The sequence below is a fragment of the Perissodus microlepis genome, chromosome 3, assembly GCF_051167445.1.
Source record: "Perissodus microlepis isolate ML-2025 ecotype Zambia chromosome 3, ASM5116744v1, whole genome shotgun sequence".
Lineage (NCBI taxonomy): Eukaryota > Metazoa > Chordata > Actinopteri > Cichliformes > Cichlidae > Perissodus > Perissodus microlepis.
In genome coordinates, this window is record NC_140463.1 from 44423468 (window position 1) to 44435793 (window position 12326).

Here is a 12326-nt window from a genome sequence, read left to right on the forward strand (position 1 = left end):
GCTTCTCATTGTTACAGCTGTAACTACTTTGGTGCACGGAAATCAATCTTTTAACACTAGCAACAAACCTGTACACATGGCTCTATATAGAGAATGAGACATCACAAGGTGAAACTGATCAAGTATACTGATTGATTGCTATTCCTGCACTGGCTAAACCAAATATTTCTAAAAGCATTATTGGTTTATATTGCACTTTTATATTGTCTGCTTTGCCTTTTTCTTTTTTATTATTCTTAATAAATTGGAAAGCATTGCTGATCAATAGGTGGTGATTACAAGAGCAACACTGGGCTTCATCTGGTTTTTGTTTATTTAATAAGCTCTCGGCTTAATTAAAATTAATTAATTAGTTTTCAGTGATAACTTTTTTGTACTCGTGCTCTATTTTAGTCCAGTTTGTTTTAACAGCTGCAGTGTTATAGCGATGTTCATGTTTTTGTATAAGAGACTAAAACAAAATAGTAGGTCTGAATTAAATTGGTCTTTGTAAAGTTATGCATTTAAATGCTATTCCAAAAAACAACAACAAACCCCCCCCCCCAAAACAGTTTCTGTTTGTTTATTTGGCTACAGATAATCCATCAGCAATTTGTTCCTACCTGCAAACATCCCCCTTGTGACCTGTGTTCGGGCACTGTAGGCAGACCCACATGCCTTGCAATGGACATCCGCTGTGAGGCCCCAGTACCAGCATGATATGTAGGGCATATCTGTGGCCCGCACTTTGGGTCCACATGGATCCCAGTGGGACAGCCCTTAGTATGGGCTCCCCACACTAAGCAGAGAGTAGCAGCATACCCACAGTATACCTATATACTAGATGTGGACTCCCCTACCCCTATTGTTCAGGGCACACATGTGCAACATGGTACATTACTGCCACCAGTTGGATCAGAACATTAATTGGAAAAGAAAAGTAACTTCATCAAGTCAAAGTAACCAGATAGGTGACTTGGCAGATTTTTAAACCCTTCATTCCTGACAATTGCTTGACGATAGTCGAACATGTAAACCACTTCACTATAGAGTAGGGATGGGTATTGATAAGATTTTCACGATTCCGATTCCATTTTCGATTCTGTTTAACGATTCGATTCTTTATCGATTCTCTTATCGATTCTTTTTTTAAAAAAGGAGAACACTAAGGTCGATTAGCTTAGAACTTTGTTTTATATCTTCTCTTTGAACAAGATAGAAATTTAGGAGTAACATGGCCTTACAAACCCGACAGTGAGATCTTAAGAGATCCAGCCTATGGCTCTTCAATGGGGCGTCACAGGGTCCCCAGGAAAAAAAATGGTAAATGTAAAATAATAAAATAAATATTCTTCTGTAGCAATAACAAAGTATAAGATAAATTATTCTGTAGCAATTACACAAGAATATCCAGTAATGTCCCTGCCTACAATTAAACACATTCACTTACCGAAAATCGGGGGCATCTGCTGTGGCAAATGGGTGCAAGCCTTTGACCACAAACTTAGTCACTGCTCAGTGACATTCGTCTATCCCGGCCTGAAAGGAGACGCTACCGGTAGACTGCAGCGAGAACTGCCAGCATCTGAGCCAGCCAGACTCTCTCTCTCATCATGGTCACCTAAATGCACAGTAATGGCAGGTTTTGTAATAAGGCAGATCGCGCTAACATAATATGCACTGTTAGTTGATTATTTACCTGCCGCATTAACGGGAGAGGACGTGCAAACGTTACCGCTGCTGCTGGGTTGAGATTCACGAGTCCGGAGCGGAATTAAAAACACGACATTCATTTAAGGTCATCGCGTGTTTTCTGAGCAAATGCTTTTGCATATTCGTAGTGTTTCCTCCCTTAAATGAAATATCTACTTTTCAAGTATTGCAAGTCGCCCTGTTGTCATCCGTTCCGGTAAAGTATAACCAAACTTTTGAGCGTTTGAGCCGCTTAGGCGCCGTGTTTCCTGCCAGGTAAATGACGCTTCGCAACGTGGTGACGTCATTCGGGGCGACTGGAATCACTAAGGGAATCGTTTGCAAAAATGGCAAACAATTCCAAGGAATTGAAACAGTGGGAACCGGTTCTCAACAAGAACCGGTTTTCGATACCCATCCCTACTATAGAGTCACTTGCCCTCAAACACACACAAAGGAAAACTCAAATCCTTTCAACCAAGATAGTCGATCATACAAAATGGAATATGTCTTTTGCTTCTTGAGTTCTTTTGCAGTTTATGAACAAGATCCAGTTTCACTTTTATTTCCTTCAGGTTTTCAATCAATCATCTTCTCTCGGCCTTGTATTTCTGTCAGTGTATTAAAAAAATGTTCTATAGTTTCATTTTCTTCAGTAGTCACAGTTACAAACATGCTTGTGCAGGAACACAGTGGATAGGTTATCAGTAAGCTGTGTGGGCCTGGCAAACTCAGTTATCCCACGCAGGGCCCATGTAGGTGTTCCTACACAGGGCGGGCAGCAGTTTTGCCCTTTGGAATCCCAGCATGGGTTTTTATTGGCAAACCCATTTCGGCCAAAGTAAAATGTGATGGGGAGCCTTTCAGGGTAAAAGTGCTTCTGGGCCCGCCTGGGCTAATTCACAAAGAGGCCAATGGAGCCCCGTCTACGTGTACTATGGGCAACCCACAGTGGGTTAACCACAGAATTCCCTCTTAGGGTCCTAAAAGGGCAAAACCGCTGTGTTTCCCACATGGGTATTCTGTGGTCTACTCAAAGTAGACTTGCATATAAAAATCCACGCAGGGAACCCAAAGGGCAAAACTGCTGTGGGCCTTGTGTGGGCACACCCACTTGAGCTCCATGTGGGATAAGTGTGGGTACAGTTCCAAAGCTTACCCACACTTACCCAAAGATGAAAGGCCTGCACTAGTATCTTTGAAGGGTTGGTGCACAGCAAATCCAGCATGTCCAAATTAACACTGTCAGATTTGATTTCAACACTATTAAAGTGTCTATATGGGTCCACACCAGAGAGTGTTAATTTAACTCTTTTTGGAGAGTTGGTACGTTAACTCTGATTTAGTGTTAAACACCAAATCTGTCTGGAGTTGATAATTTAACACTTACTAATGCTAACTAGGTGTTAAGAGTTTATATATTAACTCTCAAAGAGTATTTTAGTTTAACTACGTAAGAGTTATCTTCTAATTAATTCTAAAATGTGGGAATTTTCCTGTTCTGAACTTCTAGAAACTTCTTTTGGAAATAAACATTTACTAAAAAGACGCAATGGTTTTTGAAAAACATTTATTCTGAACTGTGCACCACAATTTCAAAACATTTTCTGAAAGATGTAACAGTGTACATGTTCTCACTTTCATTAGAATTTTGTTTATCAAAAGGTCTGGCATAGGTGAGCTGGCAAATGCAAATAACAGCATTCTCATCACTTATTTCTTCAATACAATATGCATGTCCTTCATTCATCAGTTTGTGGAACTTCAACGCACTTCTGCTCTCCCCCATATTCCATCTTCACAAGCATATCCTATGTGGAAATTGAATAAAAATTAGTTGACACTAATTAATGTCACAAATAATCCGGTAATCAATTGCAGCACAGTAAAAAAAAGGAATCCTTTTTGAGCCATTACTTGTGTAAAGTATTTTCCCAAAAGACAAGGACACAGGCAACAGGTAATACTGAACTAAATGTAAAACCTCAACCTTTTTCATTTTTACCTAAACCGTGTGCACAAAACTCTGGAGGGATCTAAATGCTAACGCAGAACCCAGTCAGGACATCTGCTACTGCTGTTTGCTCGTTTTTTTATTATGGGAGATCATTTTCAGGCTTCAAGTAGCACCATTATACCAACATTTCACATTCTAGACATTGTTTTAGGTGTATTTGACCAAAAATTTGACTGAAAATTCACATGCAAGCTTTTTTTCAAGGCTGTGGTATTTGCCCGCAAACAATACCTTTCAGCTAGCTAAAACAGAATATTATGCTATCACCGAGCAACGTACGTGGCTAATGCCTTTCACACAGCTTTGTCTCAACTCCAAAGAGCCACAGAAGTAAAAGCTAATAATAATAATTGAAACAATCTTTGAAAAAATGACTTACCAAGCATGGCAAACAACTCAAATATGTAGAGCAAAATGTTCTGAAACAGCTTCACTTCAGCTTCGATTGGAGCCTATGGTGCTGGGGGCGGAGTCTGTGAATTTACTCTATTGGTGTCATAGCCCCTGTAGGAGTTCAGAGTTAAGAGGTCAAGAGTTAATGTTTCCATTGTAACACCTCCAGATTTGACATAGAAACACTCATTTTTAACACTCGATTTTAACTACTAATGTTTTACACCTCAGAGTTACATTAAAAGAATGTGACTCTACTTAGAGTAAAAGTAACTCTACTTTTGCAAGAAGACTACTAACACCAAAACATTTAACACTTTTGAATTTGCTGTGTGCTTTTTCTGTACGTCAGTAACTAAAACCCTTTTTTTTTACCCATAGCTGTGTATAAGGGTGCTTTTCTTTTGTGATTTTAACTTTTTTCATCCTTTCTGTTTTACTTGTTTCACCTTCTCGCTCCCATTTATTTTTAATAAGTTTGATATTTGCTTTTGAGGACTCTTGGAGGCCCCTGTAAAGCTTTGATATTGTTTTATGCTTGCTTTCTTGTTTGTGTATTGATAGGAAGACATTTAATATATAATCCGCTTTGCCCAACCCTTCCCTAATAATTTCATTTGCCTAGTGCCTCATTTATACATATCTTTAAAAAAAATCCTCGGTCTCCAAGTTGTAATATCTTTTTAAAATTTCAAAGCTCTGTAAAGTTCCCCTGTGTATAAAATAGCTATAGGCTGTCAGCCTTTAACTAGTCCTCATAAATCTTCTCTGTTGCTTTGTTGGGGGCAAAATCTGAGTCGTACTCATACCAGCTTTGTATTTTCACCTCCAATTCATATTCGCTTATTCCTCAAATTTTTTGAAAAAGCCAACTTTGTTCAGGGACTGTTATTCGTTGAATTATCGCTTAATTATCAAATTTACTATGTTATCATTGCTTGCTATCACTATTTGGCCTTTTTTTTTGTTTGTTTTTAACATTTAGAGAAATTTTCATGTAAATATGAGAGGAATTGTTTTTTTTCTCCTAGATCTCTTAGATTGGTATGAGGCAGCAAACATGGGTAGCTACTCCTGCTTAATAATGGCCCTTAGTTCATTTTAAAAGAGGAGGATGTATATTCTTTTTACCTACATTAAAACTCCACATTCCCTTTCACAGTTCTTTGCATACTTGTGTGTGTGAAAGAGTGTGAACACTGGAGTGTGCTGAGCGCACAATGTGCTTTACCAGATGGGTGCACAAAGGGGGGTTGCCTGAGGTCTATCACCTGTTAGTGAAATGCTAATCATGAACATAAACAAGTCTTACACTCACACACACACACACACACACACACACACACACACACACATATATATGATTACAGCACCTGTCTGTCTTGCTAAGCAGATTTTTCAATGCCCCTCTTTACCACATGAATTCATGGAGAAGCCAAGCATTACAATTCCCCCTGGTCAGCACTGGTTTCCCTGGCTCTGTTTTCTATGCCACTTTGCATGAAAAATCAATTTCAGTCATTTGGTATCCACGATCTTCTCATTTTCCATTCGCTCCCGACTGCACAAGCCCCTCTGAGTCTCCCTTGCTCTGGCTTCGTCAGTTCAGTGACACAGAATCAGCATTTTCCTGTTTTTCCCCCTCAGAGTGGGGCTGCTGAGCCAAGAATGAAACAAATGGCAGTGAGGTTCTTTCTTGAGCTTATTTTAATTAGACTGTAGTCCGCTGTTAGATTTACCTTTTTCCCACGAGTGCTTGCAAGTGTGTGCGTTTATGTGAATGCATAAATTTGTGCATGGCTTTGCAGAAGCTCATGACCTCGAAAGTCCAGAGCAGTAGCTAGTCAGGGTTGTGCTTTCTTCCAGGGAATTCAAATCACAGAGCTTAGGCTGGTATTCACCTCTGTATCCCATACTTAAAGACAGCACATTCTGCCAAGCATCATAAAATGATATGATTCCTGGAGATTTAGTCTTTTGGAGCTCAACCAAGATAGTAGCTCAGGTTGGCCTGGATGGTTGGTTGAGTGATGAGATAAAAAAAAAAAGTGGTGCCATCAGGGAACAACATTATCCTATAATACATGCATTGCATTTACATTTATTTTGTTATGTGATAGCCGATTGGGGACTTTTCAGTGCTGCACTGATACTGGAACATAAATGTTTTGCTACATTTGATGTGAATCCTGTGGCATTTTAGTTGTTTTTTTTTTTCTTTAATCTGAGTAGATCAGGGTATAAGCTGTCTTGTTAGATCAGACACACCATCACAGTCAGTTGCCCCTAGACAAATTTGACCCTTTAACTTGCAGACGCACCCTGCAGTTGCCCCTGACCCCTGCAATCTCAACACACTAACTGCATATGCTCGAGCAACCCCGATAAACGGCCTCGGTGGCTTGCTTCTCTGTACGACTGCATGACTCATTGCTGCTTTCATAGTCGTCCACTGTTACACCAGCAGCAAACTTACTGCCTGTAGCCCTGTGATGGTGTTCTGTGGCATTGTCATTTTGGCAAGCACATTTGCCCAGCAAATCTCAGACTGGCTTTGCTCCCTCTGGCCAGACTTTGGTGCACTGGTTGACTTAATAATCATGCCAGAAAGCTTGCTTGGTATATTATATAGCCATTATTATTTGGAGCTAATTCTATGTGACAGCTAGATGTTAACAGGACCACACAAAACTATGACACTGTGCAAAATGCAAAAGAATCTAAGTGAAACATACTATGTTTAATAAAGGGGCTTGGAGTTGTGGTGTCTGTGACAAATATGAACAGGGATAAGAAAAGTCATTAGGCAGGGCGAGATATTCAAACTGTCAGATTCTTCTTCTAGCTACACATATTATCAGTGGTCTAAGAGATAGAAATGTTGTCAGCATTGCTTGCCGAGTGATTATAAGCTATTCTCTCATAAGTTGTCGTGATCAGAGTTTAGACAAAATAATTAAACAACTGTGCTCAAGTACTTGCTGTTGCCCCAGCAGCCTCACAGCCTGTATAGAGGCTGATGGCAACAACCTGCAGCCATTGGCTGAGGACCTGTGTTGCATTGATCCGATTGCATTAATCAAGGTTGTTTACAGAGAGAAAACAGCAACCAATGATGGATGGCTGCTGGTAATTATGCAACAGCCCACAAGCATCACACCTCTCATTAATGGTGAGCTGACACAGTCAATGAAAGTAGTCCACAATCGTAGTTATTTTTACTCTTTTCAGTGCCTCTGTGATGCATTTAGAAGGTGTAAAGAAAAGTGGCAGGATGGAACAAAGGAATGGGAGAGATAGAGGCACAAGGAGCTTCTGTTTATATGATCACAGCCCTTTGCCCTGCTGATCAAAGCAGAGTAAGAAGGCACAAGTGGCAGAATGAGAATTCATTTCATTTTAATAATTGTCAGCTTCTTCATTAACGAGCCCTCTTCCCCTCCTTGTTTTTTCACCAAGGAGTACTTCTCTCGGAGAGTGGCTACATTACCAGCTTAGTGGCTCATTTAACCCCATACTGCAAGTCCTTAGTGTTGCTGTTTGCCTTGTTACCTGGGCAGTGAAGTAAGGCTTTACTTAATTTAACTGCAAGCAATATCACCACCAACTTCATCACAATCGGTTTGAGGCAGTCAGTGTTCTCCAGTGATCACCTATAGGTTTAGGATCAGGACATTAAATTCTTTCAAGTTTTAGTGAAAACTGAAATGAAATGTTAATTCACTAGCACTTAATGAGGTAACATTTAAATATCTAGATATTTACTGTAATTAAACCTGGTCATGGTGACATTTTAAGCATTCCCCAGTGCTGTAGCTTTACACTAAAAGGTGTAATACTTTAAGAAGAAAACACAAGTTGACATTTTATTAAAAAGTAGTCAAAAATGTCATTGAACTTGACACTTACCGTAATTGTTTTTTAAAAACACGTTGGTTTTTTTTTAAACATTGAATAAGTTAGAAAAATTGAACAGGGTAGTGGGACAAGGAGGGGGAGCAGCAGTGAGCCTTTAGAGCTACAGACAACAATTTATACAACTTCTCAGCAAGGCTAACAGCTCTGGTCACAGTGCTCTTCATTTTGGGGATTCATGCTTTTTGTAGCATAAAATCAAATAATCACCGGTTACAGACTTAACCCGTCTTACCCACATAGGTATTAAACTACTTTAACTGAAAGCCTTTTTATTTTAAAATCAACAAAAGTCAGCAAAACTCGTCTTTAACCTTTGACAGTGGACTTGCATCCCCACCTTATCTGTGCTTTCCCTCCAGTGTTTCCAACTTTGACCATACAGCCTAACGGGTCCCTGGCTGCACTTTTACCACCTTCTGCCCAGAGCTTTTTGTTGCTTGGCTAGCCCGGCCAGAGGAGCATACATTTTTTTCCCCAATTTTAGAGATATTATAGCCAAATGACTCTTGCTGTGTGGGTAGCGGTGGACCTGGCTCTCCTGTGGCCTGTAGAAGCCAGGGAAAATAAATATTACATGGACTCCATTCTGAAGCTGTAGCTGTTCCCATTCATTTTTGTTGTACTTTTCTAACTTTTACACTCTTACATCAGCCAGCCAGCTCTACTGCAGCTCTGTTGCACTTTTTTTTTCTTGGGTTTTTGTAGGGCTCTTTTTTTTTTCTTTCTTCGCTGTCATCCATTTTCACATTTTATCTCTGCACTCCTGCATATCTTTGTATCAGCTTTAATTTCTCTGCTTGCAACTTTCCTCCACACTTGCTTTCTTTGCATCTATATAGCAGCCTCTTCCTTTCACATATGAGGGATCAAAGTGTTTCTTTCACATTTTATGTAGCCAAAGGAAAAAAAATAATGAAAAAAACAATATAATGAAAAAGGGACAGGGGTAAATGGGAAAACGGTTCTCCAGTGGGCAGTGTGTGTTCTTGCCAAGTGGGGCCATCAATTGATGGTACATTCCTTTTTTTCCTCTAGACTAAATAATTTCACACAGAACTGGGAAAGGGACCATCATATTTCACCAGGCTGTACTACATCATCCACTCGAGCAGCTGCACACTCCAGCTCCAGCCGGCTAACTAGTCAGAAGCGAGGCAGTGACCCTGGAATTGGTGTGGGACAGCAAATATTAGACTCAAAATAAGCAAATCATCAGTGCTAATGGTGTAAGAAAGCCACAATCTTTTGATGTCATCATGTCTCTATTGATCTGCCTCAATGGCCCTCACTCTACTTCAGAGCCACCTAAAAGAATGGATGAGACTGGTGTCTTTTGGCTTTCTACTATTTCAGTGTGTCCTGCTGCCACTGAGGTGAAAGTTTCCCATCATTATATTGTTGTTGACAAAAACTCTCTTCCTTCTCTCCGATCATTGATTATAATGATCACCCCAGTCCCACTACAGCTAGACCTTCATTTAGAGTCTGAATCCATGTGATATAAGGATTTTACTTTTTTTGGCCATAGCCTTTACGCTTATTCATCTGTATTCAGTCCACAAAATTTGGCACTGCTCTTCCACAGAACGTGCTCCTACCTTGACTTTTAGCGAAGAATAAAATCAGCAGATCATTGCTGCATTCATAACAGAATCAAAACCCACACTGTTTTTCTATTGCCGGTACCTCACGCCAGCAGTTTTTTCTGATGTTGAGGAAATCAAGCTCTGTCATTGGCAGCTTATAAATAGCCTTCTCCCCACTTTGAAAACATTCTTATGTAAATATTTCTCTATAGAGCATCTTAGCAAAACCATATGCCATTCCACAAAACTGTGTATCCTTTAGTGGTAGAGCTGAGGAGATGAGAATTGGGAGTAGAGAAATGGAAAGAGAGAATTAAGGAGGAGAGTGGTGGAGGGAGGTTTTAGGAGTGAGCAGTTAAACCACCTGGTCTCCTCCACTTATGCAGCACATCGAGATGCTTTGTGAAAGCAGGAAATGCCTTCATATAATGTCTGCAACTCAGCGTGTGTCGGGCTAGATATTCAGTTCCTTTCATGCCTAGCATAGTGAGAAAATCAATAGCACGAATGTGTTTTGCAAACATGCAGGTTTTCTCTACCAACCCTGTCACCTACAGTGTGTGACCTGTGTGTGTGTGTTGGGGGGGTGGCTGGGAGGTGGAGGTGGAAGGAAGGTGTTTGGGGTGGGGGTTGGTAGGCGCACACATCATTTCTGCTGTGCTGTTTTGTGATTTTAACTCCCCCTACAACAGGCAAAGGACCCGAGACACTGTTCGCGGGGCAGAAGCTGAACGATAACGAGTGGCACATGGTGAAGGTGGTGCGGAGAGGCAAGAACCTACAGCTGTCTGTGGATAACGTCACAGTGGAAGGTTAGTTGTGATTCGGACACTGAGGATTCATTTGGTGTGAGATGCTGTAAATGAGCGTGGTGCTGCATTCTCAAATCCACGTGTTCTGCTGATAATGTATGTACAAAAGGCTCAGAGCAGCTGTTTTGCTAGTTGTCATTAAAACATCTGATTTGAGACATAAAGGTGACAAATTAGAGTTAAAATGAATGGGACATTTTTATTGTTGAACTCATATTTAGAGATAATGGCAATTCAGCTGGCAAGTGTTTATTTGCAAATAATGCTAAATTTAAGATGTTTGTACCCAATTCCCAATCTCCATGACAACCTTCCAAGCATCCCACAGTGACTTACGCTATATCTAATTTTTAAAGCCCTTAAATGCCAGGTACCTTAGCTGCAAAGCCTGGCAAAGCCATAAAAATGTATAAAAAGCAAAAAGATACATACATATTTGAGGCTGAATACAGACAGAGCTTTTTTGGGGATTTCTATTTTACTTGCCACGAGTGAGCAAGCCAGTGAACAAAGTTCAAAGAAATTGGTTCTGCCTGCATCCAAGAGAAGGATAAAAGGTCAAATACAAGGTGGCATCAGAGGCACACATAACATTGTGGCCTCAGGTGAAAGGATGGGAGGGCAAAGGCTGAGCGAAAAAGTGAGTTTGAGGGTGTGTGGTAGATGAAGAGGGGGAAAAAAAAGAGTGGGCATGTCGAGACCATTAGCAAAAATCAACCCTGTGAAGACTGACATTATTCACAAACTAGTGCCTGGGAAAGAAAAAAGGAAATGATGCCAAGAGATCTCTTGCAGGCTCTTCCGGGTTTTAGTAGGGAAAGGATTTTAATCTGCAGTTTACCAAGACCATTACTCCTTATCTGCCCTGAAACACAACTGTATTGTTTAGCGTAGATCAGCAATATAACTGATTACTATACTGTAAAGATAATAATAATAATTATAGAATAAATTAATAAAGGCTAATAATAATGAAATGTAGTACCATCTGCTGATGTTTTTTTCTTTGTTATCTTTGTTATCCACAATCTTTAGGCCAGATGACTGGTGCCCATACACATCTTGAGTTCCACAACATTGAGACGGGCATCATGACTGAGCGCCGCTTCATATCCGTGGTCCCCTCAAACTTCATTGGCCATCTGCAGGGCCTGACCTTCAATAGTGTGCCATATCTAGACCAGTGTAAAAACGGGGACATCTCCTACTGCGAGTTGAATGCCCGCTTTGGCATGCGCCACATCATTGCGGATCCGGTGACATTTCGAACAAAAGGCAGCTACTTAGCATTAGCGACGTTACAAGCGTATGCCTCCATGCACCTGTTCTTTCAGTTTAAAACCACCACGCCTGATGGCCTGATGCTCTTCAACTCCGGAGATGGGAGCGACTTTATAGTTGTGGAACTGGTAAAGGGGTGAGTTTTACTTGGGTTTTTCTTAATTGTCTAAATCATTTTATGTTTTTTCATTATTGTATGCTATGCCTAAAAAAGATGATGTTGCTTTTCCCCTGCGCTCTGCAGATTTCTTTCCACCAGCCCTTGTTTTTATTTAGAGCACATAAGCACATATATTTTCCCCACAGATCAGTGAGTCATTTAATGCTGCTATGAATCAGAGTGGGCTCGGTGTAACTTAGTTTAGAGTATGTTTGTGAGTAATCATAATCAGTCATCTTAAAAGCTCAGCTGAAAGCTTCGCATGCTGTAGCTTGTTAGTGGTTGGTCAACAGGAAGTAGAGATATCTGGTTTTTCTCAGGTTGTTTTTTTTTTCTGCAAAGACTTGACAAAGCCATCACAACCCCAAAATAAAGTGGTTGGACTTGTGAATCGCATCAACCTAAAAGCTGCTTATAATTAGGGTCTCCAAAAGAGGCTTTTGGTAGTGTTTGTCTCTTCCCTTGTGCTCTGAATTCGGCATCTTTAT

General features: G+C 40.4%; 1 protein-coding gene across 7 annotated transcripts in view; it reads left to right on the forward strand.

The window, feature by feature from the left end:
* The window catches only part of nrxn2b (neurexin 2b), a 687330-nt gene that overhangs the window by 355216 nt on the left and 319788 nt on the right, over positions 1-12326 (forward strand). For all 7 annotated transcript variants that reach the window (XM_084924606.1, XM_084924605.1, XM_084924600.1 and 4 more), the window contains 2 exons: positions 10278-10397; positions 11433-11814. In XM_084924606.1, coding sequence (XP_084780732.1) covers positions 10278-10397; positions 11433-11814 — 502 coding nt within the window. The remainder of the gene's footprint in view (positions 1-10277; positions 10398-11432; positions 11815-12326) is intronic.